A 24,593-nucleotide genomic window follows, 5' to 3' on the forward strand; every position below is an offset into this window, starting at 1 on the left:
CACACGAGTCCCTGAATGCATTATTACCAGAGGACCCACTGAGAGAGCTAAAGACTTAATATACAGACTTAGACCTCACAAGCTGAGAAGGAAACTTTTCGAGGGAGAATAAAACACTCCCTTTACTGTGACTGTCACTAGTCTTCTCTGGCAACCAAAGAGACACAGCAACACAAAGAGGGGTGATGTATGGTGATGGTGAAAGACACTTTTCCCTGTTCATTTTCCACTCCTGTAAATAATGTGTTCCTCAAGACCAGGATTCATCCTCTCACTGTTTTATCCCACCTGCTGGTCCCAGCTCCTTGCTGCACCATTATTCTCCATCAGCTGCCTAAGATTTCTCTATCTTCGTGCACCTCTCTTCCTCTCCATTGCAGTCAGGCTAATTCACCTTCCATCATATCAGAGAAGGATGCCTTAAAAAAAAAAAAAGAAAAACCTGGAAAACAATCTCCCTGAATTTACCAGAATTGCCAGGGACCAGAGCAGCCCCTGGCTTCCAAAAAAAGCAATTGCAAAGCTCCAAACTGAGCATGCTAAATACAGTGTGGTTTAAGCAGCCATCTCTTAGGAACCATCTGCTTAGCATGTGCAAATAGTGACTTTGGAGGTTATTATGATTTACCAAATTTTGGAAGAATTTTACAGGAACAGCAAGACGAGGCTCTAAGTACTATTGTGACATAAGTATTATAGAATAATGATTTTAGTTTTAGGAATAGAATTAATCTCCCATGAACCAAAATGTAAGCTTGCAGCAGCCTTGAGGGGAAAAAAAAAAAATTACTGTTAATGACTTCCTCAAATGTACAGAAAATTTCATTGAAATATAGAACAGTCTTTCCTTGTATGATATTCCCATGCAGTCAAAATAAAGTGTGTGCTTTCAGGTGCAAAGCCAAACTCAATTAGTATTATACACAAACCAGAATATACCCTGAATGCTGATCAGAGGCAGGCTGATGATTCATACTGCCATGGTCTGCACATTCGGATTTGCAAGGAAAGCCAGTGTACAGCTTGATAAGGGGTTTTGATCCAAAAATAGGCACAGATGTGATTTTAAACATTTGCCTTAGAAAATTAGGTTTAGACACTCTGCTTTAATTGTGTGTCATCTAATGCTGATGGGCACTTACCCAGGTAGAACACCAGCTCCTCAATTAAAATGTAAAGCAACATGTAACATTTACAGTAATGTAATTCTATATTCATGAGCAGAAAGTGCAGTTTGGAATGCAGCTTTCATAGAAAGCAAGCCCAAAAACCCCATAAAGATCAAATGTACATCATACAGTAGGGTAATTCCCTGCTTCTCTTTTTATCTCAGAAACATCAGGAACAATTGGAAAATCAAGCCAGTCCTATGAAAAGCATGGAAGAGAAAAAGGAATCCAATGTTTTCTTATTTTGAATACACATCTTCTTAATTATCTGATGGTTCTGAACTGAAAATGTATACCTTAGGAATAACTGACCTCTCTCAAAGCCTGTATGCATTTCACCTGCTCATAAAAGGTGCACCTGTGACTTACTGATGTGGGTTTCTTCCAGCACTGTACAATCTGTGCTTTGTCATGAGAGACTTTTAGTGATTGAAAATAAAAATAGGCAGACTGTTGTCTTACCCTAAATACTCTGAGAAACCCTCTCCTACCGTCCTGCATATTCTATACATGGCAATGTGGGGTAAGCAAGCAATGGGACATTTTTATGAGCTATTTTAAAATGGTTGTGGTTTGTTTTTAGTGAAAACATGTTAATATAAAGGGGTGTAAGAATGGCAAATCCCTTGCTTTATGATAATGTTGCTATTTTGTTTTGTCTGTTGTTTTGCTTCTTAAAGGTCCTAAGAAGCTCTTCTTCTATTTTTCTCCTGCTTATAGCCAGTCCCTGGCTTCATTTATGGGTGTTTGCAGCAATGCAGGGGACAGATATGTTCGTGACAGGCAGAAAGGACAGCAGCACACAGGTACATCCAAACTGCTGGCAAACACATCCCTGGTGCAATTTTCTGGTGTTTGTCAAGAAAGCACTGGTGCAGGGCTGTGACAATGGCCATCTGGGATCTGTATTTGTGGGAAATTGAAAATGGACTGGTTAAGGAGTAGGTAAAACTCACTTTCCCTTTACAATTCATTATATTACTTGGATCATGACAGCATTTAAAAACAGCTGAAAAAACATACCAAAGTATAATGTTAACAATAATCTTATAGTAAGGGTTCTCTGGTCTGAATAAAACTCTACATTGGTTTATCATACTGTATTTCCTAAATGCTGTTAAATTGCTGATTATGGTCATTCCACTCCCTGTAAGAGGCAGACAACCTTTATCATCCCAGTTTTAAAGATGGGGAAACTGAGGCAAGGAGAGAATAGAAATTAATTGCCTACAGCAACACAGCAGTTGTAGAACTTGATTCCAGCAGCTTTCAGTCCTTGGTCTGTCATCTGTGCTGCATCCTATAAATGATGCAAAACCCCTGTGATATTGTCTAAAATCTACTCAATCTGATACCAGTCCATAAAGACATTCTGAAAGACTGGAGAAAAATTACAGGGTTTTATAAAATGTCCTTTACTGAAGGTCTGCTACTTTACAGCCAACAACACTGTCAATATGACTCAATATGCAATCTAGATGCAGGTGGAAGAACGTGACAGAGCAATATGAAGACAATTCTGAGTCAGTGTGCTGTCCCAAAGCTGTACATCTCTAATATATATTCAGATAATTTTTTTTTACTAACAGCTTCTAGCCAAAGGCTGTAAAGGGGATGTAAGTCAGAATATGAAGCAGTAAAGCAGGGAAGAAATAGGTTGATCAGCCCTGTCTACACAACTTGGCTGCTCTGCCAGGGACTTCCATCAAACCCACATTTTCTCTTGAAAGAGAAAGTAGATGAGCTAAGTAGGAGCTGTTCACTGTGCCCAGTAATAAGTCTCTTTGCCTCCACAAATCACAGGCTATTTTTCTTATACTTCATCAGATGTGGAAGTGTGATATCTGCCCTATTCTTTGCCCATATCTTGAAGTCACATAAAATAATGCTGTCTGACAGAGTCCCCAAAGATAACTAGTCCATTCTTCTGCACCAAAGTGGGATTAGCAATACTTACATCACACCTTATACATTTATCCAGCTCGCTTTTAAAATCCACCAGTACTAGAAAGCCTGCACCTTGCTGCTCCACATTACTGTTAGAAAAGTGCAACCATTAAAAAGCATTTTTAGTATCCAACTTAAACATCTCCTGCTTTTATTTAAGCCTATGTAAATATATATAAAAAGTATATAAATAAGCATTGACATATATTCTATACATATAGTGTGTGTGTGCTTTCACCATATACGTGCATGTATGTGTGCATATGTATGTATTCATTCCTAAATCTGAAATCAGATGCTAACCTATTTTAATAGCTCCATGTGTTTTCTTCTGCTTTCACTTGCAACCTACTTCTTTTGCCCATTTTTGTAAGAAGGCATATAAACAAAGGAGAAACATTCACACTATTCTAGGAGTTACACTCTGCCAAAAATCCCAGTATCTCCAGACATATTTACTAAACTCCCAGTTAATGTTTTGTTTTATACTAAAACTTGGCTCTTAAAGCAGTGCTTTACCTTTAAAGTAGAGAAGTCATACCTTTTATACACTTCACTGTGATAGTTAAATTTAAAACACCTATTTTCTTAAAATAATTTACCACAAATGAAATCTCTGTTCTATTTTGGTCCCTTGAACCCTGAATATTATAATTCCTTTCCTAGTAGTATTCCAATATCAGAATAATCAGGGTTATTCCAATAACAACTTTGAATTGTGCATCCAGAGTAACACATATACAGCAATGCTTTTTCATTGGCTCACAGAGACTTTTCCCAAAGGATATATTGTTTAAGTCTGCCCTCTTCTTTAGACAAATTCGTGTTCTTGATAAAATTAGTGCATCTCCTGGTTTTTTTTAGAAAGCTGCTTCATCCAGTTATCTAATACAACTGCATTCAGTTAACATCAACCAGACCAGGACACCAAGCAGATTCATTGTGTTGTCATCTCCTTGTTTTGTTTCCTAAAATGTAGTATGAAAGCTGTAAATTGACTCGTCTGCTTATATTAGCTGTAACATTTCAGTACATCAGGACCATTCAGACTGCATTTCAAAACAAGGACTTAATCCATCTTTCTGCAAGGAAGGACTCTTTTTTTATCAGGCCATTATTATTTATGGTGAAGAAAGGCCTTTCCCTAGGTCTGGCAGAAGTGTCAGCAGACACTCTTTTAAAATAAACAGAGGAGAGGCCATGATTAATAGTCTGGTCAATCACAAATATCAGACAGTGGAGCCAAAAACGCTGCCAGAGAGACCCAAAGGTTTTAGCTTAAGAAGCAAATCTGGGTCTAACAATATACAGGGGAACTCAAATAAAGCAGAGCTGTGGTTTTGTGCAGCCTGTGCCAGTATGCAAGGGAACAGATCCATCCTTCCCCTCTACTGAGCTTTCATACAAGCAGAGAGGGAAAAAGAAAAAAAAGAGAGAGAAAAAAAAGGAAAAAAAAAAGAAAAATTTTAAAACAAAAAGCACAGGCTCATTGGTTTCCTGTTACATTCCAGGGTTTTTTTCCAATCTATTCATATTAATGGTACAATTGGGGATTTCTAGTTTTTGTATCATCACTGCCAAGAGCAGGCTAATGGAGCATCTCAGAGACAGATCACAGAACTGCAGTTCCAGCCACACAGGGCACTTTCCTCCTTTTATTACACTCTGTGAAAGATGTTACACATGCTTTCTCTTAGCAGACCTCATGAATCAGCAAAGACCTTCCCAAGAGTGACCACCAGGGCACTTGGGAAAGAAATAGGTGCCAGCTGTCAAAGTACTTCTTGGTGATTTACATTGCTCCTGTTTATCTCTCTATCCACTTGGAGGAACAGGCCAGGGAGGAGCATTTCCATATTTGCATTTTACAGGACAGGCTGCAAAGAAGAGAGCAGGAGCAGGAGGGAAGATTTCTTTCCTTTCAGCAGATCCAAAAGGTATTTCAGTTCTGTGATTTCTCCCAAGATCTGCATTAGCAAGCCCAACGTGTGGAGTGTGTCCTGTCACAGGTGGCAGCACATCAGGGCACTGGGGAGAGCAACACCAAAGGGCTGCACAGCCACAGCTCCTCCTCATCTCTGTTCCTCTCTTCCTTTCTGTTTGGTGGACATTAGGGGCTTACACACACTGAAGAAAAACTCCAACACGACTGATTTTGTCAGTAGCCTGTTTGAGGGAGGTAAGAAATATGCCATCTTGAATTCTGGCAATGGAATCTGTGGATGCAGACTGCAAAATGTGTGGCCATCCTTGGCAGGGTATTCCTTCCTGGTTTGTATGCTGGGTGAAGAAGGCAGCTGCTCCTGAGACAGCCCCATCCTTCACAACTCAAAGGACTGGTGTACAGAGGGAATACACATGCTCTGATGCTGCTTTGTTCCTCTATTTCATTTCTTCTTTCTCTGGTTGCACAATTTTAAAAGTCACCTCATTTTTGGGGCTCTTAAGCTCTGATCATGCTGTTTGTGCCCATGATGTCACATTCCTTGGTGCCAGCCCAAAGAAGGTGGGACTGAGGAGAGGAAAAGAGGCAAGTGAAATTTCACTAGTTGAATATAAACCAACTGCACTGAGACCAGCTTTCAATTTCCCAAGGTTGCTTCTAGAAAGCCCTTTTCAGTACAAGAATATTTCCAGCTTTCTAGGAGCAGTGCAGCACATAAGAGCAAAAAGAGTGATACTTTTGTATAATATTCCTACTGTGATGAAGCCTGGGCTGGAAATAAGGAGGACACCTCCTTCTGCCACACTTTTCTGTTAATTGCAAATGGACAAAAGTTGTAAGTTGTGAGGATCCCTCACAGCCAATCAGCAATGGCAGATTAACTTTATCATTAACCTTGTCTGTGCCCTCACCAACTTAATTGGCATTGGCCCAGGTCCCAGACTTGAGGGCAAGAAATATAGAGCAAAGCTTGGTTGGGTGATGCAATGAGAGCTACTTCTCTCCCCAGCCATCCTGGACTGGCTACATTTTCTTGATCCCTTGGCAAAAAGCACAGGGTCTTTCCATTTCACCAGCAAGACTTTCAGCCAGTATAAATAACATAACCAATGTCAATAAAAAAAGTTTTGCAACCTTAAGAGTCTAACCACAATTATTATACTCTCCTTGAAATTTTTCTTTTTAGTTCACTTTAAAAAAAAAAAAAAAAATCTTTGTTACCCATCTCCTCACCATGGGCAACCTCATTCCCTGCAAGCTCCAGCTGGAACCTGCATTACACTTTGCTCAGTGCCCTGTTGCAAAAAACATCCCCCATCCCCTGCACTAAATCCCCTGCACATGCTCCTAAAATATCTTCTGTGGTTCCTCATGCCTAACTAAACAATGCAAAATCCTGATTCTCTGCATACCTCCCACAGCCAGCCCAGCTGCTCCTGACACCTTTCCTTTCCCCTAGGCCCTCTTCACTCATCTGAAGTTACTCATCAGGAATCCACTCCTCCATCACTTCTCTCAGCTTTTTCTTTCAGTGGACCACTTTTGGGGAGGTAGGAGAAAGAAGTTATTTTAAATAAAATGTCTTCCTCTCCCATTATTTTTAAAACTTCCCATCATAGCAAGATTTGTGCAGATGCATAAAGATATGCTCATTTCTGAGTGTTCAAGTCATCCTGGGCTGTGGGTTACTTGAATCCACCAAGGCTTTGAAGGCCCTGGGAATGACACCATGGCTTCATGCTAATCCACATGACCTGCTCAGCCTTGAGAGCTTCTGCCTGTGGGTCAAGGCAGTCTTTTTGCAGGGATCTGAGAATCAACAAATGCTCCCCAGCAGACAGATCTGCTCTTGAGAGCAGACTTGAACCCTGTGCAGATGCTGCCTTTGAGTCACATCTTCCCCATCTCCCTTTTATACTCTGTCCCCAAAAGTAGCTACCCCGAGGCGTTTGCTTTGAAAGGATATAATCATATTGTTCCCCCCTCATTATCCCTATTCCCAGCATCTGCACCTCATTGTACGGTCATCTCTTCCCATCATTCTCTCTTAATTTAGTTTGGAAACTCTCTGGAGCAATGAGACATCATTATCTATTTTGTAAAGCGCCATTCAGAGCCTAAGCAGAGTGGCACACATACGTGACAGAAATCCTACCCTCCCACTTTGCTCCTAAAGAAATGCAGAGCAGGTTAAGGCTCAGTGCTCGCTGTGTGACACGTGCTGCCAGCTTTCCCCTACAACAGGCAAGAGCTCACTGGGTTTTGGTCTTCACAGAGTGCTGTGGGAGGCCCCCAGCTCTTCCACTCCTGACAAGCACATTCCCACAGAATGCATTTTGATGGCAATTTTTGGAGTGCCAGAGCAATGATGCTCAGTAACAAGGTGATTTCTCTACCTGCTGAGTCAGGAGTATGCAGGTTTCCCCTCTGGTTTGGAAACATCCACAGGGTGCTTGTGGCATTATAATGTACTCAGTGCAGCTCCAGCACACACAGCTGAGCTCCAGCAGTGCCAAGCTGCCCCATATTGCCCTGTATGTCCCTCCCCTATGGGCAGCCCCACAGTCAAAGGGAGGGCAATTCCCTGGGCCAAAGGGAGGCCCAAGAATTTCGTGGGGTGAAAACTTATGACTCTCTTTGGAAAGACATCATTTCCACTGCAGCTGACAGTGCAGCCTGATGCTGGTTACAACAGGCAGTAAAGCTGGCACTGCTCTGGGAAGACAGAGGAACATCCAGCACAATTGCTGATGCATCAGTTTTTTCCTCTATGCCCCTGCAAAAATGCATATATATTGTTAATGGTTGGGTTCAACGATCTCAAATGATTCTTTGACTCTTCCTAGGGTCACATATAGCTTACCCAAAGTGGATGTGCTGAGAACTGGGCTGGATGTCAGATCCTCAAACTAGTTTTTCTGAGATACCCTGGAGAACCGTGAATTGGCCACTGGATGGTTACTGAAACAAATTAATAATCTCCCTTCATTTTTAATAATGATAAAACATCTTTAGTGGAGACCCAAAAAAAAACCCAGCACAGATGATACTGCCTGCAGCAATGACAAAAGTTCTTTACTTGTTGCTAATGATGTAGAGCACTAATCACATCCCAATGCTCCCCCAACACACAGTAAGGGGAGTAAGCCTGTGTTCAGATCTGTGTGCAGTCATGGGCAGTGAGGGGAAAGTGCTGGACTGAGAGACAAGAGACCAGGGCTCTGAGGCCTGACCTAATACTGAATGGCCACCTAAACTCAGATCCAGTCCTCTCCCATGTCCGTGCTTTTGTTTTTATGTCTGAAACGTTCTTTAAAATAGATTCAAATTAAATTTTCTTTCTTAAACTTACGTAGGACTGATAGAAGCAGTGGGGACCCACCTCTGTGGGAGTGGAACTGAGCAGGAGCACAATTATGTTACAAACCCCAGTATGCCTGGGCTGGGCACTCTGGATGCAGCTGCACTGACCACACAGGCAGATCACTCTTGGAGCGATTCCTGGTCTTGGGCACGAAACCCAGAAGAACCAGGAGATGTTGGCACCTAGCCAACCTTGGCTGTGCCCAATCAAGCCACTCACTTGCTCACCACGTTACAAGTGAAACATGGAAACAGTTTAGCATTCAAGCTGTGTGACCTAGCTGAAAGGAGACAGGAATGATGTCAAGGTTTTGTGCGTGAAGTGTCCATGACAAAACATTAGCTAAGGTCAAACTGCTTAGATGTAAAAGGGAGGATGACTGTCAGCTCATCAACAACCAAAACAGGGAGCCACTGCCATTTTATGCAGCAGTACATGAAACAGCTGTCAAACAGAAACTTCCTTTTCTCAGATTTGTAAAATCACTGGCCTGGGTAGTAATTGAACTCCCATTACCAACACCTTTGGATTGGGAAGTAGCAGCTCGGGCCACATAACAGCAATAGGAATCAGTGTGCCCGAATATGCCAACAGCATTTGTGTTCATTTCTGCCATTTAGATAGAACTCGTGTTTAAAAACCAGGCCGTGCCCCCGAACCGCATCCGGCGGGGAGGGTCGGTACCGCACACAGGTGGGCAGCGCTCAGCCACCCAACCGGGGCTGCGGTTCGCGCTGGGGAGCGGCAGCGCTGCCGGGCACGGCGCGGTGCAGGTGTCGGCAGGTGCCGGGGCTCTGCCGGGGCGGCTCCGGAGGCGATGCCGGCTCGCCGGGACCGTGGAGCGGGCAGGGACAGCCCCGCCGCCGGCACCCGCTCTCCCTAATGGGCATGTGCGGCGCTCGCACATGCCCACTCGGGCGCGGGGCCGCGGGCTGTGCCGCTCCGCTCCGCGCTGCCGCCGCCGCCGCGGTACCGTGCGGCGGGACCGCGGGGCGCGCCGTCGGGCACCCCGCAACGCGGCCCGCCCCCGCGGCCGGGGGAAGCGCCCGGACGTTTCTGACGGCGCGTCCCCGCAACCAAGCCGCCCACGAAATACACCCAACTCCCCCTCCGCGGGGGCGGCCGTTCCGCGCCCCGCCGCCCGCCCGTCGGGGCCGCGGACCGCCCGTCGTGCGGGAGGCGGCGGTGCCGGCGGCGGCGGCGGGCGGGGCCGGGCGGGGCGGGGCGCGCCGCGGCGTCCCGAGCGCGGCCGCGGGCGGGCGGGCGGCCCCGGCGGGAGGCGCGGCGCTGCGCCCGCCGCCCCGAGCTCGGCGCCGCCCGGCGTGGCCCCGCGCCCCTGGGCGGAGGGCGGCGGCGGCGGGGGCGCCGCGGAGGGCTGTGCGCGCCCGCCCCGCCTCGCCTCGCCTGCCGCGGCCGGGGGATTAGTCAGCAGTCTGCGGGCAGCCCCGCTCCCGCGCAAACTCCGCGGCGGGGGCGGGGAGCGGCGCTCGCCCCTTCCCCTTCCCGCGGCGGGGCGGCGGCGGGGCTGCCCCCCCCCTCACACACCCCCCCGGCGGTCCGCGCCGCCGCTCCGCGGCGAGGGGCGGCGGGTTGGGAAGTCGGGCACCGAGGGGCTGGGAAACTCCTCCCGGGCACGGCGGCGTTGCGGGAGGACGAGCGCCCGAGGCGCCCCGCGCACGCACACGGGCGGGCGGGCGCGCACACACACCGCACACACCCGCACACGCGCGGCGGCGGCCCCGGCCCCCCGCAGCCGCGGCCGGCGGGGAGGCGGCGCCCGGCGGGGCTGCCCCATGGTCTTGCGGGGGCCGTGGGGGAGCTGCGGGGGCCCCGGCGCGGCGCTCGCTCTCCTGCGCGCCCTCCGCACTAGGATGTTGCGGCAGGTCTTGCACAGGGGGCTGGGGACGTCTTTCTCCCGGCTCGGCCACTTCGTCGCCAGCCACCCGGTGTTCTTCGCCTCGGCGCCCGTGCTCATCTCCATCCTGCTGGGCGCCAGCTTCAGCCGCTACCAGGTGGAGGAAAGCGTGGAGCACCTCCTGGCCCCCACGCACAGCTTGGCCAAGATCGAGAGGAACCTGGTGGACAGCCTCTTCCCGGTGAACCGCTCCAAGCACCGGCTCTACTCCGACCTGCAGACGCCTGGGAGGTACGGCCGGGTGATCATCACCTCCTTCCGCAAGGCCAACATGCTGGACCAGCACCACACCGATCTCATCCTCAAGGTAACCCCGGCGGGTCCCCCGGCCCCGAGCATCGCCACCGCGCCTGGCCCGGCGCCCGCATCGCGCCCCGCATCCCGCCGCGCTCCCCGCACCTGCCCCCGGCCGGACCCACCCGCGCTCTGCCCGCCCGCACGGGCGCTGCCCCCGCGGCTCCCCGCTCACCTCCCTGCAACAGTTGGGACGCCAGCCCGCCGCGGGGAGCCGGCACCGCGCTCCCCGCCAGCGCCGCGGGCTCCGCTCTCTCCCTCCTTCTTTTTCTTTTTTTTTTTTTTTTTTTTTTTTTTTCCCATATTTTTCTTTTTTTCCCCGTTTGCTTTTATTTGCTTTGGGTGAGCGAGAAGGGCAGTCTGGCTTGCTTAAATAATTTTTTGGTGTCTGTCTACTCGCGTGGCAGTTGTACTCCCGAGTTAAGGCGTCTCGGGCTTAGATAAACTCAAACTTCAAAAACAGTTAGGTACCAGTCTATCAGGATGCCGAGAATGGTTTTGGGGGCTGCCGCGGTGTCTGGACTGCACTTCTGCATGGGGAGGGGTAGCACAAAACCTTCTTCTCACTGCTCATCAAGGCAAATGACATAACTCAGCAGCTTATTTTTAGTGGGTAGTGGTTTTTTCCCCTCCACTCCCAGCCCACCACCACCGGTTTCAAAGATGAGGAGAAAATCCAGCCCAGCTATAGACTGCAGGCATGGTGCAGCCTGTGCTGCCGGCTCAAGTTAGAGCGGGCAGCATCTTCCCACTTGAGCAGCACGGAGCGTGAGAGTCACAATCTGACAGGACGTCTCACCGTACTATATATCATATCATGTCAGAAACCTGCCTTTCTTGAAGCTGCTACTCTAGTTTATACCCCAGTAGTTTTGAATAGTTCTGGGAAGAAAAGCAGGTATGATAGATGTAAAAACTTGAACGTTAAGAGGGTCAAGTTCACTCAAGAAAAAGGAAAGGAGCATTTGAAAATAACCAGAGGTGTGGCTAGGTCAATACTGCACATTTTTGCTGTTGCCTTGTGGAAGCCCAAAAGATTTCAACATTCCATTTTTTCTTTTTTTTTTCTTTCTTTCCCAAATGTCAAACTGTCAGCCCATATAAAAGCCAATGTTAATTCTTCTTAATCGCTTCAAGGAGTGTCTCTTCTAAAATGAAAAAACATGCAAAAAACAGGGAGACCTCTCTCTCTACTAAACAATGAAATAACTGTTACAATGAATTTATTTATATTTTATTTCCACTGTAGGCATGCACAGAACTGTGGTACAGAGCCATTCAGTATTTTCTGTTTTTCTTTTGCCATATTACCCAACAGTAATGAGCAAACATTTAATGAGTGTCGACTCACTAAGTATGGTAACAGCAATGTTACTGGCAAATGAGAAAACTCCAGAGAAATTATTTTCACTCCTTCGTTTTCCTGCACTGTGAACTGCATTTGCATCCAGTATGTGCACATTTACTCAGTCATAGGATAATAATGATAATGGATTTTTTTCTCTCCTTTCTCTGGAGATCTGTAGTATTATCAATAGCAGAGTGACACACAAATAAATGGTACTCAGTCTTTCTGCAGGCAAACTTCTGCATAAGATTTATCGCATCAGCAAAAGAGGTATAACTTAGAAAGTTCTGACAGTATTTAACAGAGCCTTGTTTTTAATAGGCAAAATTCACAAAAAATATTATTTTTCCTTTAGTAAGATAATGAACACCATTGCCCATTTGATTGTTTCGACATTGTCAGGTGTGTCTGATGCATTATTTCCAACTCTTTACTTATCTAGTTAATTCCAATATGCTTTTTGTAGAATGGATTAAGTTCTTGCCATGACTATGCTTCTGTTCATGGGCAGAGACAGGCTCAGGCAGCTTGTGGATAGCCCAGCCCCATGGGCCAAAGAAACCAAAACAGGAGGGAGGGCTCCTAACTCCCAGCATTGTTGTATCTGTGGTGATGCAGGGCTACTCATCTTGTGTTAACAGGGCCCACCAAGGGAAGGAGAGAGGAAGAGGTGACCATCAAGGTTTTCCTGTACACATTCAGTTGCATGAAAGGGAGAAAGCAAAGGCAGCCCCAGCTGCAGTCCAGAGCCAACCAACTCAAAGGACTGTGCTTGTGAATAAGTGTCCTGGGTGAAACCACAGAGTAAATCCCACTCACATTTCTGAAGCTGCCGTGTGAGCACAGGCAGGGCAGAGAGCCTACACAGCAGCTTTTGCTCCTCTTTCCTTTTCTGGAGGATGACCTCCCCAAGGGAGAGGTTTTGCTTTAGAATAAATGTCAGGTTGGATGCTGGCTCCTCCCACATGGCTGTTGCTGCATCTCCACCCACAAGCAGGAGGATGGGAGGCACGGGAGGATGGTTTCTTCAGGCAGATGCTGGCTGCTGTTGAAGCACATCATGTTGGTTTCCTTACCTGCCATATCCCACTTCATCTGCCAAAGAGGGAAAAGAATGAGCCTTGAGCAGCTACAGCTTCCCTAGTCATGTGCCAAAGAAAGGAGATTTTCCCTGGTTTAAGCAGAGGAAGAAGTCAGCTTCTCTTACTGTCTCTTAGTAAAGGTATACAAAGTTTTGGGCTCTGAGCAGTTGAAACTAAAACATAGATGGTACTCTCAAAAGCTGATCAGTCTAACATCCAAATAAAATCATTATTCAATGAAATTACCCTTGTGGTGACATCTCTAACACTCTGGTTAGTGGGCACATTACCAGCCTGAGAAAGTCACCATTGCCAGTGCTGCACGACACTTTGTTGCTGGCTGGGAAGGTACTGTGGGCAGGGCTCAGCCCCAGAATTGTCTCAGCCCAGGTCTCAGGCAGCGTTCCCAGAGCAGGAGCTGCTGGGGGCTCTGCTGTCAGCACACATCTGCCAGTGCTGGCTGCTCCCAGGACAGCCCCAGACTTGCTGGACACACAAACTGCTCCACACAGAGACCTCTCCTCATTACCAGAGAGGTGTGTGGCTGCCTGATAGAATAGTTTTGCTTTTGAGACAATGCCAAGTACTCTTTTATTTCTTGTTTTTGTGTGAATCTCTATCCATAGTTCTCCAGCTCCCTGTGAGTGCTCATACCATTCTAGGCCTCCCATCCCAACGTTGTTTCCAGCTGCCACAGCCATTTGCAGAAGGGAGAAATCTAAACATATCCTCAACCTCTGGTCTTGAATAGGTGTTCCAATAAAAAGCCTTGGTAGAATCTCAGATACAGAAGAGATGCATCCTGAGACTGAGATACCGTGGGAGGTCAATAATGAAATTTTGCTTGCTGCAGTACCTGCTCTATAGCTGAGCACAGGGAACTGGCATCCTGTGCTGTTGGTGTACAGGACATTTCTTCCTCAAGATTTGTCTTGAGACAGAGAGAGGTAGGAGGTAAAAACACCTAATTGAAGAAAGTGTGCTTTTACCCCTGTATTTCCAGTAAGTGCTTAAAAAAGCAAAAATAATTGGGGTATTTGGTGTGGGCCATCATGCAGAGGTTCAGGTGATTATATAAAGTCTGTAGAACTTGTCTAAGAAAACCTAGAGTCCCACCTAAAAATAATTTTAGAACAGCCCCCCTACCATTTCATGGTGATATTTTCACTTGCAGCAAGAGGCTTGTTAGGTTAAAGTCATACAGACTCTCTGGGAATACAGACCTAGACAGATTTTTGAACCTCAGAAAATATGTTCTAACTTAGAATTTGACACAGATCCTTTTGAGTCTGTTTATTCCTATATGCTTACAGTGATTTAACTGCACCATACTAAAGACTTTTTAAAATTAAAGATTTACCCTTTTTTTTGCAGAAAAAATATTCTCTCTTCCATTTCCATTACTGTGTTTATAGCAATAACACAGTACTAATATTTTTTGGCAAAAGCTCCACTTAAGGTATTAAGACCTAAAGATGAAAAGGGATTGAAATGTAACATGCTTTACTGAAGGGGACTGTATTTGCAATTTGCTTCTATAAAAATCTGTAGATGACAGGGTTTTTTTTTCTTAAAGAAACCTTTACTAACTACAGATTTTTAGTGTTTATAGATTTCTTCTCTCATAAACTGGCCATTATTTGATCTAGTTAACTGACTAGAAATGTATTTGTACTCACAAATGAAGTAAAGTCAGGTATTTCTGTTTAAGGACAGCTTTATTTAAAAACTTCATAACTTCTGATTACTGCAGAACAAAACAGTTTCGCTTCGAAATCTTGCAGACCTCATACTTTTTTCTCACACTATTTCCTCTCTCTGCTCCTTAATTATTCTGTTCCTGTTAACGTGTGTGTTGGCACACTCTGCCTATGGTCCTCACGGATTTCCTCACTTACTTTGTATGTGTGAGGAAATTCGTGGAGGAAACAACCCTGTTTAGAAATAACTACATTCCCTTGTCTGTCTATTCCCAATTGCTTTGCTGTACAAACATGGCACACTTGAACCATTATTTCCAGTCAGTGGATGTGGGTTGTGGTAGTTCAGCAGAGCTGGAAGCTGGGTCTGTAGCGATCCTCAGTAATGCAGGTTCCCATTTTTAGAAACTTTTGGCTACTCCTGAATGCCTGGACACAGGCAATCAGCTGTGGATCTAGCAATGGAGATAGTAGGTCTTCACCTTCTCAGGGTAGCTAAAAACACTTCTTGGGAAATAGTCAATAGAACATACAGTGCATTCTGCTGAAAACAAAATAAAGGATGAAGTCATGTCTTTAGAGCAAGGCTGTAAGATGAGGGGAAGAGTCCTAATACAAGAAAAACAAGGGTGTGAAAGCAGCAGAAGTGCAAGCCTGTTGTCATAGCAGCACAATGCTGCAGGGCTAAAATGTATCTTATGCGAAAACAGATGAGAATTAAGATACGCAGGTAAGATCCGGGCACAGCCAAGGAAGAGGGAAGGTAAATAGCACGTTGCAAGGACAGTGTGGAAGTGTGTGCAGAACCCCCCTGAGCTCCAGTGTCAGCAGCAGCAGCTCAGCGTGGTTCCTGCAGGCAGCAGGGTTTGGTCTCTCCCGCAGGCACTGGTCAGCGCCTGGAGCAGAACTCCCAAAGTTGCCCGTGCCTGGGAGGATGATCACATCCCACGGGTGCCCACCATCCCCAGTAGCACTGGCCAGGACAGGCCCCTCTGCTGTCCCTGCTGCCTCACTCCGTGTGTGATGCTCCCTACAGCCCGTGCTTGGAATGCCCAGCATCCCGTGTCACCTTGCCTTTCCTGCCTTGGAAGGTCAAACTTTGCTTCCCCTCTGACAAACTGAGCACATGGAGGACAGTGTTTTCAGTAGGTGGCTGGAGTGTTGTGTGTGCTGGGGGCATCAGCCCGCAGGCAGAGCACACAGTGAGCAGGGCAGGTGACAGGGGCCAGGGCATCTGTGCATCACTGCCACCGAGAGCAGCCACCCCCAGGCAGGGTCACAGGGCTGAAAGAGGGCTGCCAGGGCTCCCCAGTGGCTACATTTGTACTGCTTAACAGCTGTGACAAGGCCCTGCCTTAAGTTGGGGTTCAGAGCAGGAGAACCCCTCTCTCCTGTTGGAAGACAGGAGGAGCTGAATTGTTAACTAACACCGTGGGCTGTGAACCTGCAGCTATTAAGGTTTCCCTGCAGTGCAGAAGAGGTTGTTCCTCAGCTTTCTGCTGGAGGAGCCCTTGGTAAGAGCCCCCTGAGAAGCAGCATAGAGATGGAAGGGTGTTCATGGAGACATCTGAAGTGCATGGAGAAAGCCACCCGTGGTGGAACTGATGCAAGATCAGTCACAGGAACGAAGTTTTATTCTTTTTTCTCCCATCATGAAAAAATTGTCTTGTTGTCGCACACCAGGCTGCGCAGAGAGGTTTCTGCTGCCCAGGTGTCCTGTCCTCCAGCAGCAGTCAGCCCAAAAAAAACCAGAGTGGGCTTCTCTCGGTGGAACAAATTCAGGCAGATTTACAAGGTGTCAGAATTAAGATGGTATTGATTAGAAAAGCTTCTCCACTTCAGATTAGAAAAGAAAAATCATATCTAGCGATTTTCTGTAGCTACCAAAAAGACAGATGGAAATGTAAATGCACGCACATCTGCCGCTTCGAGCACTAATAGTTGTCCCTCAGTTGATGACTTGTAGTTGGAACAATTTTTAGATTTTATTTTTCTGAAAATTGTTTGGAGAAAAGATAAATCACTGTGTTTTGGACAGCTGAAAAAATTAGTTACAAAAATAAATCCCGTGCATAATTAGTATCTTAGCATCTCTTCAGGAAACCTGACTGAGAAAAAGAGCCAAGCTACTCATAGCGATCCTTGCTGCTTGCTCTCCAGCTGTGATTTCTAATGTTTATCCCCAGCCATTAGGATCTGTTGGCTTCCTCCCTCAGCTGTGTGCACACTCTGCATCCCTTGCTGGGCTGGCGTGGTCAGGGGGCTGCTCCCCCCCCTCTGAAGCTCTGGGCTGGACCCTCGGTCTCAGACTGGCAGCAGGGTTCAGCCCTGGCCAGAGCTCCCCTGCCCTCTCTCTCTGCCCCTTCTGATGAAAACACACTCTTGGAAGTTCAATTCTGCCCGTATCTGCAGAAACCACAGTAGGGATTTTTTTGTAAATGAAGTTGGAAGCTGTGCAAGTCTCTTCCCTCTCATAACCTTTTTACGTTTTGACTGAGGCCACCTCTCGACGTGAATAAAAAAGTACATTGCAAAGGTATGAAATGCCAAAGATTACTGAGATCATAGAAAAAGTGGAGAAATTTATAGCTATCCATTAAAGGCATTTTCTCCTCTTCATTTTCCTTGGCACAAGTTACCTGTAAAAATTACTAAAAGAGTAAACCAGCTTCTTATAAAAATGAAGTGTATATTTAAAATTACTGTCTTCCTCCTGCTTTCTAGTTTTTCAGTCTCAAACTCAAAACAGTGATAAAATTTTAAACAGTAATAGGTAATGAGTTCAGAGCTTCTGTCTTTCCTCCATAACCAGGAGATCAGACTCTTTTTTTATTTATTTCCTTTTTCTTGTTGTTATGAAAACTGAGATTTAAAAAAAAAAAAAATCACAATACTTCAGGCTCCAAGACTCATGGAAAAAAATCTTGTTGAAAATGACAGCAAAAAATTCTGAGAGTGGCAACACTGAAGAGCAAAGCTAATATTGAGTTTGAACCATCAGATGGAGATTAAAAGACTAAATAAGTCAAATAATAGCAGAAACAACAAACTGATACAGCTTTGCAAAGATGATGCTCATGAGAGTAAAACATGTCTGTGTGCCAGATCATTTGCAGTGCAGGAGGACATCCATATATCCAGCTGGTTTTGTCTCATTGGCCATTCATTGACTGTATGTCAAGTACAAAGTGTAGTTGAGTCTTTACAGTGAGTGATGTCCCCTATAAACACCACATATCACCACTCAGCTGCAAAGCCAAACATATTTTTGAGGTATATGTGATAAGCAAGAGGTAGTTGTGCACATCCTTATGATTAAAAATGGTGTCTGTGTCTGACCCAGCTTCCAAAGGAGGATGTGTTTCCATGAGCTGGGCATGGGAGCTTGTCAAACACTGAATGGTCCCATTGCATTTTGCTGTCACTGTAGAGTTTCCCTGGGGGCAAAGCTGTACCATCAGCAAGGTGAGACCCAAATGGGATGCTGGTAATTGGGTTCTCATCCCCTTTGCCCATGGATTTGATTGGGGTAGGAGATTATGTAATGTGAGTTTAAAGGGTTTCTGGGATTGGACCACTTTGCAGATGAATCAGCAGTTTCTAACCCATCCCTGCTGGGAAAGGATCTGTTTCCTTCACAGGGAGGCTGCAGACTTCTGTGTTACCTGATTAAATTAACAAAATTCTGGTAATACCTTCTCACTTTTGAATTAAAGGATTTCTACACAAAGCAAAGGGGTACAGGTTTTTCTCATCCCTTCTTGTAACTTCCTGAATCTTTTGTTGGGATTTAAGAATAAAAACAAGCTTTCCTTTCTGTCTTGACCATACATCTCCAAGTACAACGCTTTTGCCTTCAGGCTCAGCTTTGATGGCACTGCTGGCAGTGGTGCCAAGCTCTGTACAGCAGAGAGCTGTGTCCTAGAGCCCAGTGTGGGGCTTGGCCATCCCAGGGCACCCAAACTGACCTGCTGCAGGGCTCTGGTTCTTGGCACCCATCTTCCTGTGCTACTGGCAGAGGTAGGAGGGCCAGCAAAAATAAAACAGCTTGAAGAACTCCCGGCCATGGCTCTCTGAGGCCTTGGTGCAGAAGGCTTATCCCAGATAAGTGGAAGGATTTTTTGCTTTCTGGCATCCCCTCCTGGGCCCATGGACAGAACCAGCTGGCAGGGCCGTGAAATTTCACCACCTCTCATCTGTCAGCTGTGCCACAGACTTAAATATAGCTTGGTATGGAGGTGTGAGACCAGTACAGCCCTCATCTGGAGATATTTGCTGAAAGGGATTTGTCTCCTGGTTGAAGTCGTCATTCCTCTCTGTCTAAAACAAATAACCAAGTGAGCATGGGATGTAAAGTAAGAAAAAGACCAAGATCAAAATTTTACCAAATGCAAATTACTAAAAAACTAAAGGAAAAGACTGTTCTAGAAATCACTAAGGTGGTGCAGGACACACATAAATGTCATTTTCAGAAAGAGAGGGGAAGTCCAAGGAATGGTCACTGTGTAACAATGGTGAAAGGAAGAGGTGGATGTTATTATTTCGTGTCTGAACACTTACAGGGACTGTGTGCCATTGTGGTGAGGGAGCTTAGGTGGTGCTGTGCAGTTATCATGCTGCAGTGCTCTGGCATCTCAGCAGTAAACTGCTTTTTGGTTCCTTGCACTGTTAGCTAACTGAAAAAAGCTGAGAGTGATGAGCAAGCAGTGCATGTATCCCTTCAAGAAAAAAACATTCATTCAGCTTTTGTTATTCCTTTAAATTTCCCTTTCTCCTAATAGGATCAGTAAGGATAAGAACAGCTGAATAAATGAGAATCTGGTAGTCAGTCATTTGTCCCAGAACTAGGTGCCAGGTTTATTCTGAGAATAGTTATTGCTATTAGAATCCTCTGCACTGAGGAGTGTAATATGCATTATGCATTAGCATATTGTTAATGTTGTCCCCATCACACAACAGCCTTTACCATCAAACTGAAATTTCCTGGGACCTTCTGGTGGACGACATGCAAATCAGATTGCAGACTGTGCAATCCTTTGAACTCACAGAATGTGCCCTTGTAAGCTCTTGGAGCTTCTGTTTTCTGTGCAAACCAGTCACCCAAGGTTGTCAGTGTCTGGATGGGTGGAAAAATCTGTGTGGCCACAGCTGAATTCCCAGCATGGCAGCAGAAAGGAGAGTGCCATGGGGACTGCAGCTCTCCTGGGGAAGAGGCAGCATCCTGTGGTTCATGGGCTGCCACAGGAGAGAGAGCCTACAGCCCTGCTGCAGCACAGCCCTGCCCTGAACTGGGGCAGCAGAGGGCTTTCCTAGCATCGGGTCTGGAAAAAGGGCACATCAATACTGGTTTGTCTTGAGAAGGAAAGGCTGTGTCAGGATTCCCACTGCTCAATCCTTGGGTGTGCTGGTACAGTTCTCAGCATACTTTGTTGGGATGGAGGGAATGGCAAGTTTTCCTCTTCCTTGACTGTTTGCCACCAGTTTGAGATCAAATATTGTGGTCACTGGCAAAGCTCAGAATATATCTCATAGCTGCTCTAAACTGCACAAGCTTGCAGCCAGCTCTGGGGACTGCTCAGCTGCCAGGATGTGCCAGGACACAGAGCTGTCTGCCTGCTTCCCTCTCTTCCCCCAAGCCCCATTGCTGAGGGCTGGGATGGGCAGGTCCCCCCTCACAGCACCTGGTCCAGCTCAGCACGGTCTCAGAAGCACCAGGCCACTGCTGCAGAACAAACTCCTCAGCCTGAAATGATCATTTCCAAGAGGAAAGGAGTATTTTAAATATGACATTTAGCTTCTAGCCTTTCACTAAAGATGAAGTAATAGCTGTGATAGATGAGGTTATTTTATAACCTAAGTATTAAAAGAAAGTGCTTCAGATGTGGAAGGAAGCAAATGCTGCAGTGAGGCAAGCTGGGTAAATAGCAACACACACTGTTTGATAAAAGTTGTATGTTGGTTTAGTTTCTTCTGCATTGTGTCACTCCATAGATCCTCTCTGAAGGACTTGTATTCTGAATCTAATAAAGGCAGGAAATTCTTTCTATTCCTTCTGGTTTCCCTCAGCTGCACTTCTTTATGTGACATCTTGTTTTATAGCTGTTGTCAGTGAAAACCATTCAGTAGCTCCCACTGCAAAATAATTAAAATCAGATATCTGTGTTTGATCTGGTAAATCAGGCCATTTTCCCTGAACTGTGGTCACGTACAATGGAATTTGTACCCCAAAAGGGTAGAACTTTGCAACCACAAACTGAAAAGATGGAAAATGTTCTCCATAGAGGTTAATTTCTTTGTCACGTTCCTGCAAATATTTTATTTTGGTCTGTTTTAGAAGACAGTTTTGCATAAGACCCTAATCTGTTGCACAGACAGTTGCATTTTTTCTCCCACCACAATGGAAAATTTTGCTTCCCACCATGGACAGGTATCGTGTTCTCACAGTACTGTGAAAAGATTTGTTAGTTCAGTTCATTTCTCAAACTTCCTAATGTCAGTATTCAACTGGTATTTCTGTCAAAAAAATTAAAACTACTCAAAGGTGGAAAAATGCACCCCCAAACTGCTAGAGAAACAAGATGAAAGTACAGAAATGTCGTAATCTTTGTCTGTATGATGGAATGGAGGCAACGTAACTAAATTTATACCCATCACAGACTGTGCAATGTAATTACAAAACAATCAGATTGAAAGTACCATAGAAATGATGGGGGGGGCGAGAGGGCTGCTGCAAATAAGTCTCAAATACCACACAAAAGTCACTATGACTGTTTAGTTTCAACAGATGCAGGCTTGCCAGGATTATTAAGCATTTTTTCCATTGCCCCCAGATGAGTGTATAAACTCTACTGCTCTCTTGTGCACTTCTATTTTTTTAAGCTGTGTTTCTAATCAGACAGAATGATCCATGTTAGCAAACTCAATATTTTATTTTTGAAAAACATTGTAACCCTAATCTATTAGAGCTATTCTCTTCCCATATTTTAAATTTCTTGTTTCTTCTAGGTTGACTAAAATGGATTCAGAACATGTTGCAAGAGTTTTCTATATTTTTTTCAAGAAGAGATGGCAATTTTTTCTGCCTTTCTGGTGCTCAAAAATAACTGAATATTTTTGGGGTCCGACCTCAGGCATGGCAAATTTCAGAAGGATGAGAAACAAAAAGGAAGGGGCACTAAGAGCTGCTATACCTAACAATAACCTACAAACCCTAAAGCTGGGGACCCTCACTAATTAACAGAACCTCTCAGAGGGAGCAAGAGAAAAGCAGTGTCTGTCTCTGCCATTGCTTCCTGCTCTCAGACTACTGAGGATTTGATGGGGGAAAGAGGGAGGGGAAAAGAGGCCAGATTAGTTATTGCCAGATCTCTTTTCCCTGCTGTGTCTCTATAGGTAGGACATGCAGCTGTGGCTGCCAGCACATCCTGCACAGCTGGCACACCTGGCCACGGGGCTCTTCTGCCTTCTGGACCTCAGGTTTATCTCTCAGAGTAATTGGACAATCCTCAGCACAATAGTGTCTCTGGACATGGTTGGGCTTAGCTGGACCTGTTGAGTTTTCTTATTTAGAGAGGCCAAACAGCAGCTGCACGTGGCACATATGCATATCACATTATGCCAGAGTTACCAGCAAAAGACACAGGGCAATAATACTGCTGATTTGATGCATGTTTTTGTTTGTTGGGGTTTTTTTTGCAATGAGTGTGCTATTAATACCACAGTCACCAGAACTTTTGTTGTTGTTGCTTAGATCAAATAGAAGAGGGACGGCGGTGAGGACCTGCTGTTGTCCTGGCTGCTGCTGTGCAAGATGAACTGATGAATAACGTGTGTGATTTCTCTTTCCCTTGTAGTTGCACTCTGCAGTGACCAGGATCCAAGTTCAAAGACCTGGTTTCAATTACACGTTTGCCCATATATGTATCCTGAACAATGACAAGACATGCATAGTGGACGACATAGTGCATGTACTGGAGGAATTAAAGGCTGCTCGTTCTTCTAATCGAACTAATTTTGCAATCACTTACCCGATTACTCACTTAAAGGATGGCAGGGAAGTGTATAATGGGCACCAGCTCGGTGGGGTTACTGTGCACAGCAAGGACCGGGTGAAGTCTGCAGAAGCCATTCAGCTCACCTACTACTTGCAGGCAATCAACTCCTTGAATGACATGGTGGCAGAGAAGTGGGAATCCATTTTTTGTGACACTGTTGAACTTTTCCAGAAATCCAACAGGAAAGTCAAAATGTATCCTTTCACTTCCTCTTCGCTGAAGGAGGATTTCCAGAAGACGAGCAGGGTGTCAGAACGCTACCTGATCACAAGCTTGGTCCTTGTGGTCACCTTGGCCATTCTCTGCTGCTCCATGCAGGATTGTGTCCGCAGCAAACCCTGGCTGGGCCTGCTGGGATTGCTGACAGTGACCCTTGCCACCCTGACTGCTGCTGGGATCATCAATCTCACTGGTGGGAAATACAATTCCACCTTCCTGGGAATCCCCTTCGTCATGTTAGGTAACTATCTCCTCTCTCTCTTTTTTGTGTTTGTGCCTCCCTGATGCATTTCCAGCAAGCAGACAAACATCACTGCATGGTTCCTGTTGTCTCATTTCTGCAGCACTGCCCCATGCCAAATCCACTGTTTTTATGGTGCCTGGATGTTAAATCATGCCTGGGGCTCCAGTGTGGCACAGCACAATGCTGTGGGATGTGGAGCCTGTGCAGTAACAAGGATGTGCAAATGCCGTGCCTTTTGTCAAGAGGGAGCCCAGCTGCTGCTCCTCTGTGGATGTTTGGTTCTGGTTTTGGAGGGAGACCTTTGCAGTGGTCCCCATGCAACACTGACAGTGTCAGCTGTGCTGGCAAATCAAAGGGCTGTCCATATTGGGCATTTAAGGAGTGCTGGCTCCTTTGGAGACCAGAGCAGTGCTGTCCTGGCTTGGCAGGTGCCTGTCTGTGGAATAAGAGTGGTGATTGGTTCTGGGTTGCTTTTCTCCAGAAGACCCTGTGTTGGCTGAGCAAGCATAGAGAGTTTCACAGCCCTGGGGGAGAAAACTTTGATACCCCTGGTCAGGGATAGACCTGCAAGCTCAGCACCAGCACATGCCACCCACGGCAGAGGGTCATGGAGGGAAGCAGCACTGGCTGCTCCCTGGCTCCTGTGCCAGCAGAAACATCTTTAATCTCCTTGGGTTTTGTACCACCTTCACTCACTGTGGAGTATGGAGTGGTTTCAGTCTAGTTTGTTTTGTTTTCCTCGAGGGTAAGAAGGAGGAGGACAGACATGTGGTCATTTTGCTCCCATCCCAAAGTCAGAGCCCTCTCCTGCTGGCACCAGGGCGTTTGTGGAAATTCTGCATATTGTACCCAAAGAGGCAGGAGGACTTCACGGGAGACAAAACGAGAGCTCTGGAGAGTTCACAGCCTCTTTGTTTGTGTTTGGTTCATAACCAGTGTGAGAGGTTTTGTGCACTGTAGGTGTTTAATATGTCCTTGTTCACGCCATTATTCATTTGTGGAGAATAATACATGCATTGATTTGATCACAGCTTCCCCAGCTGAAAATCAGTGCTCAGTAATACTTCAGGTTTCAAGTGTAAGAGTGTCTCCACTGACTTAGTCACATCATGTAGTGATATGACACGTTTTGAGCACAGCTATTTTTATACCCAGCACCAGGTTCCTGTGCCGTGCTGTACTGTAGTGCTGCTGCACTGTGGTATTGTTGCACTTTAATTAAAGACTATGCTTCAGTGCATCACACTACCAGTTAACATACAGAATATATTCAGTGACAAACAGAATTCAGCTACATTACATCGGCTGTCAT

General features: G+C 45.9%; 1 protein-coding gene across 1 annotated transcript in view; it reads left to right on the forward strand.

Annotated features, from left to right (window-relative positions):
- Nucleotides 1–9,693: 9,693 nt before the first annotated feature.
- The window catches only part of PTCHD1 (patched domain containing 1), a 38,408-nt gene continuing 23,508 nt past the window's right edge, over nt 9,694–24,593 (forward strand). The window contains exons 1-2 of the mRNA XM_079304922.1: nt 9,694–10,647; nt 22,618–23,278. Coding sequence (XP_079161048.1) covers nt 10,219–10,647; nt 22,618–23,278 — 1,090 coding nt within the window. The 5' untranslated portion in view covers nt 9,694–10,218. The remainder of the gene's footprint in view (nt 10,648–22,617; nt 23,279–24,593) is intronic.

Source organism: Erithacus rubecula (assembly GCF_903797595.1).
Source record: "Erithacus rubecula genome assembly, chromosome: 1".
Classification (NCBI taxonomy): domain Eukaryota; kingdom Metazoa; phylum Chordata; class Aves; order Passeriformes; family Muscicapidae; genus Erithacus; species Erithacus rubecula.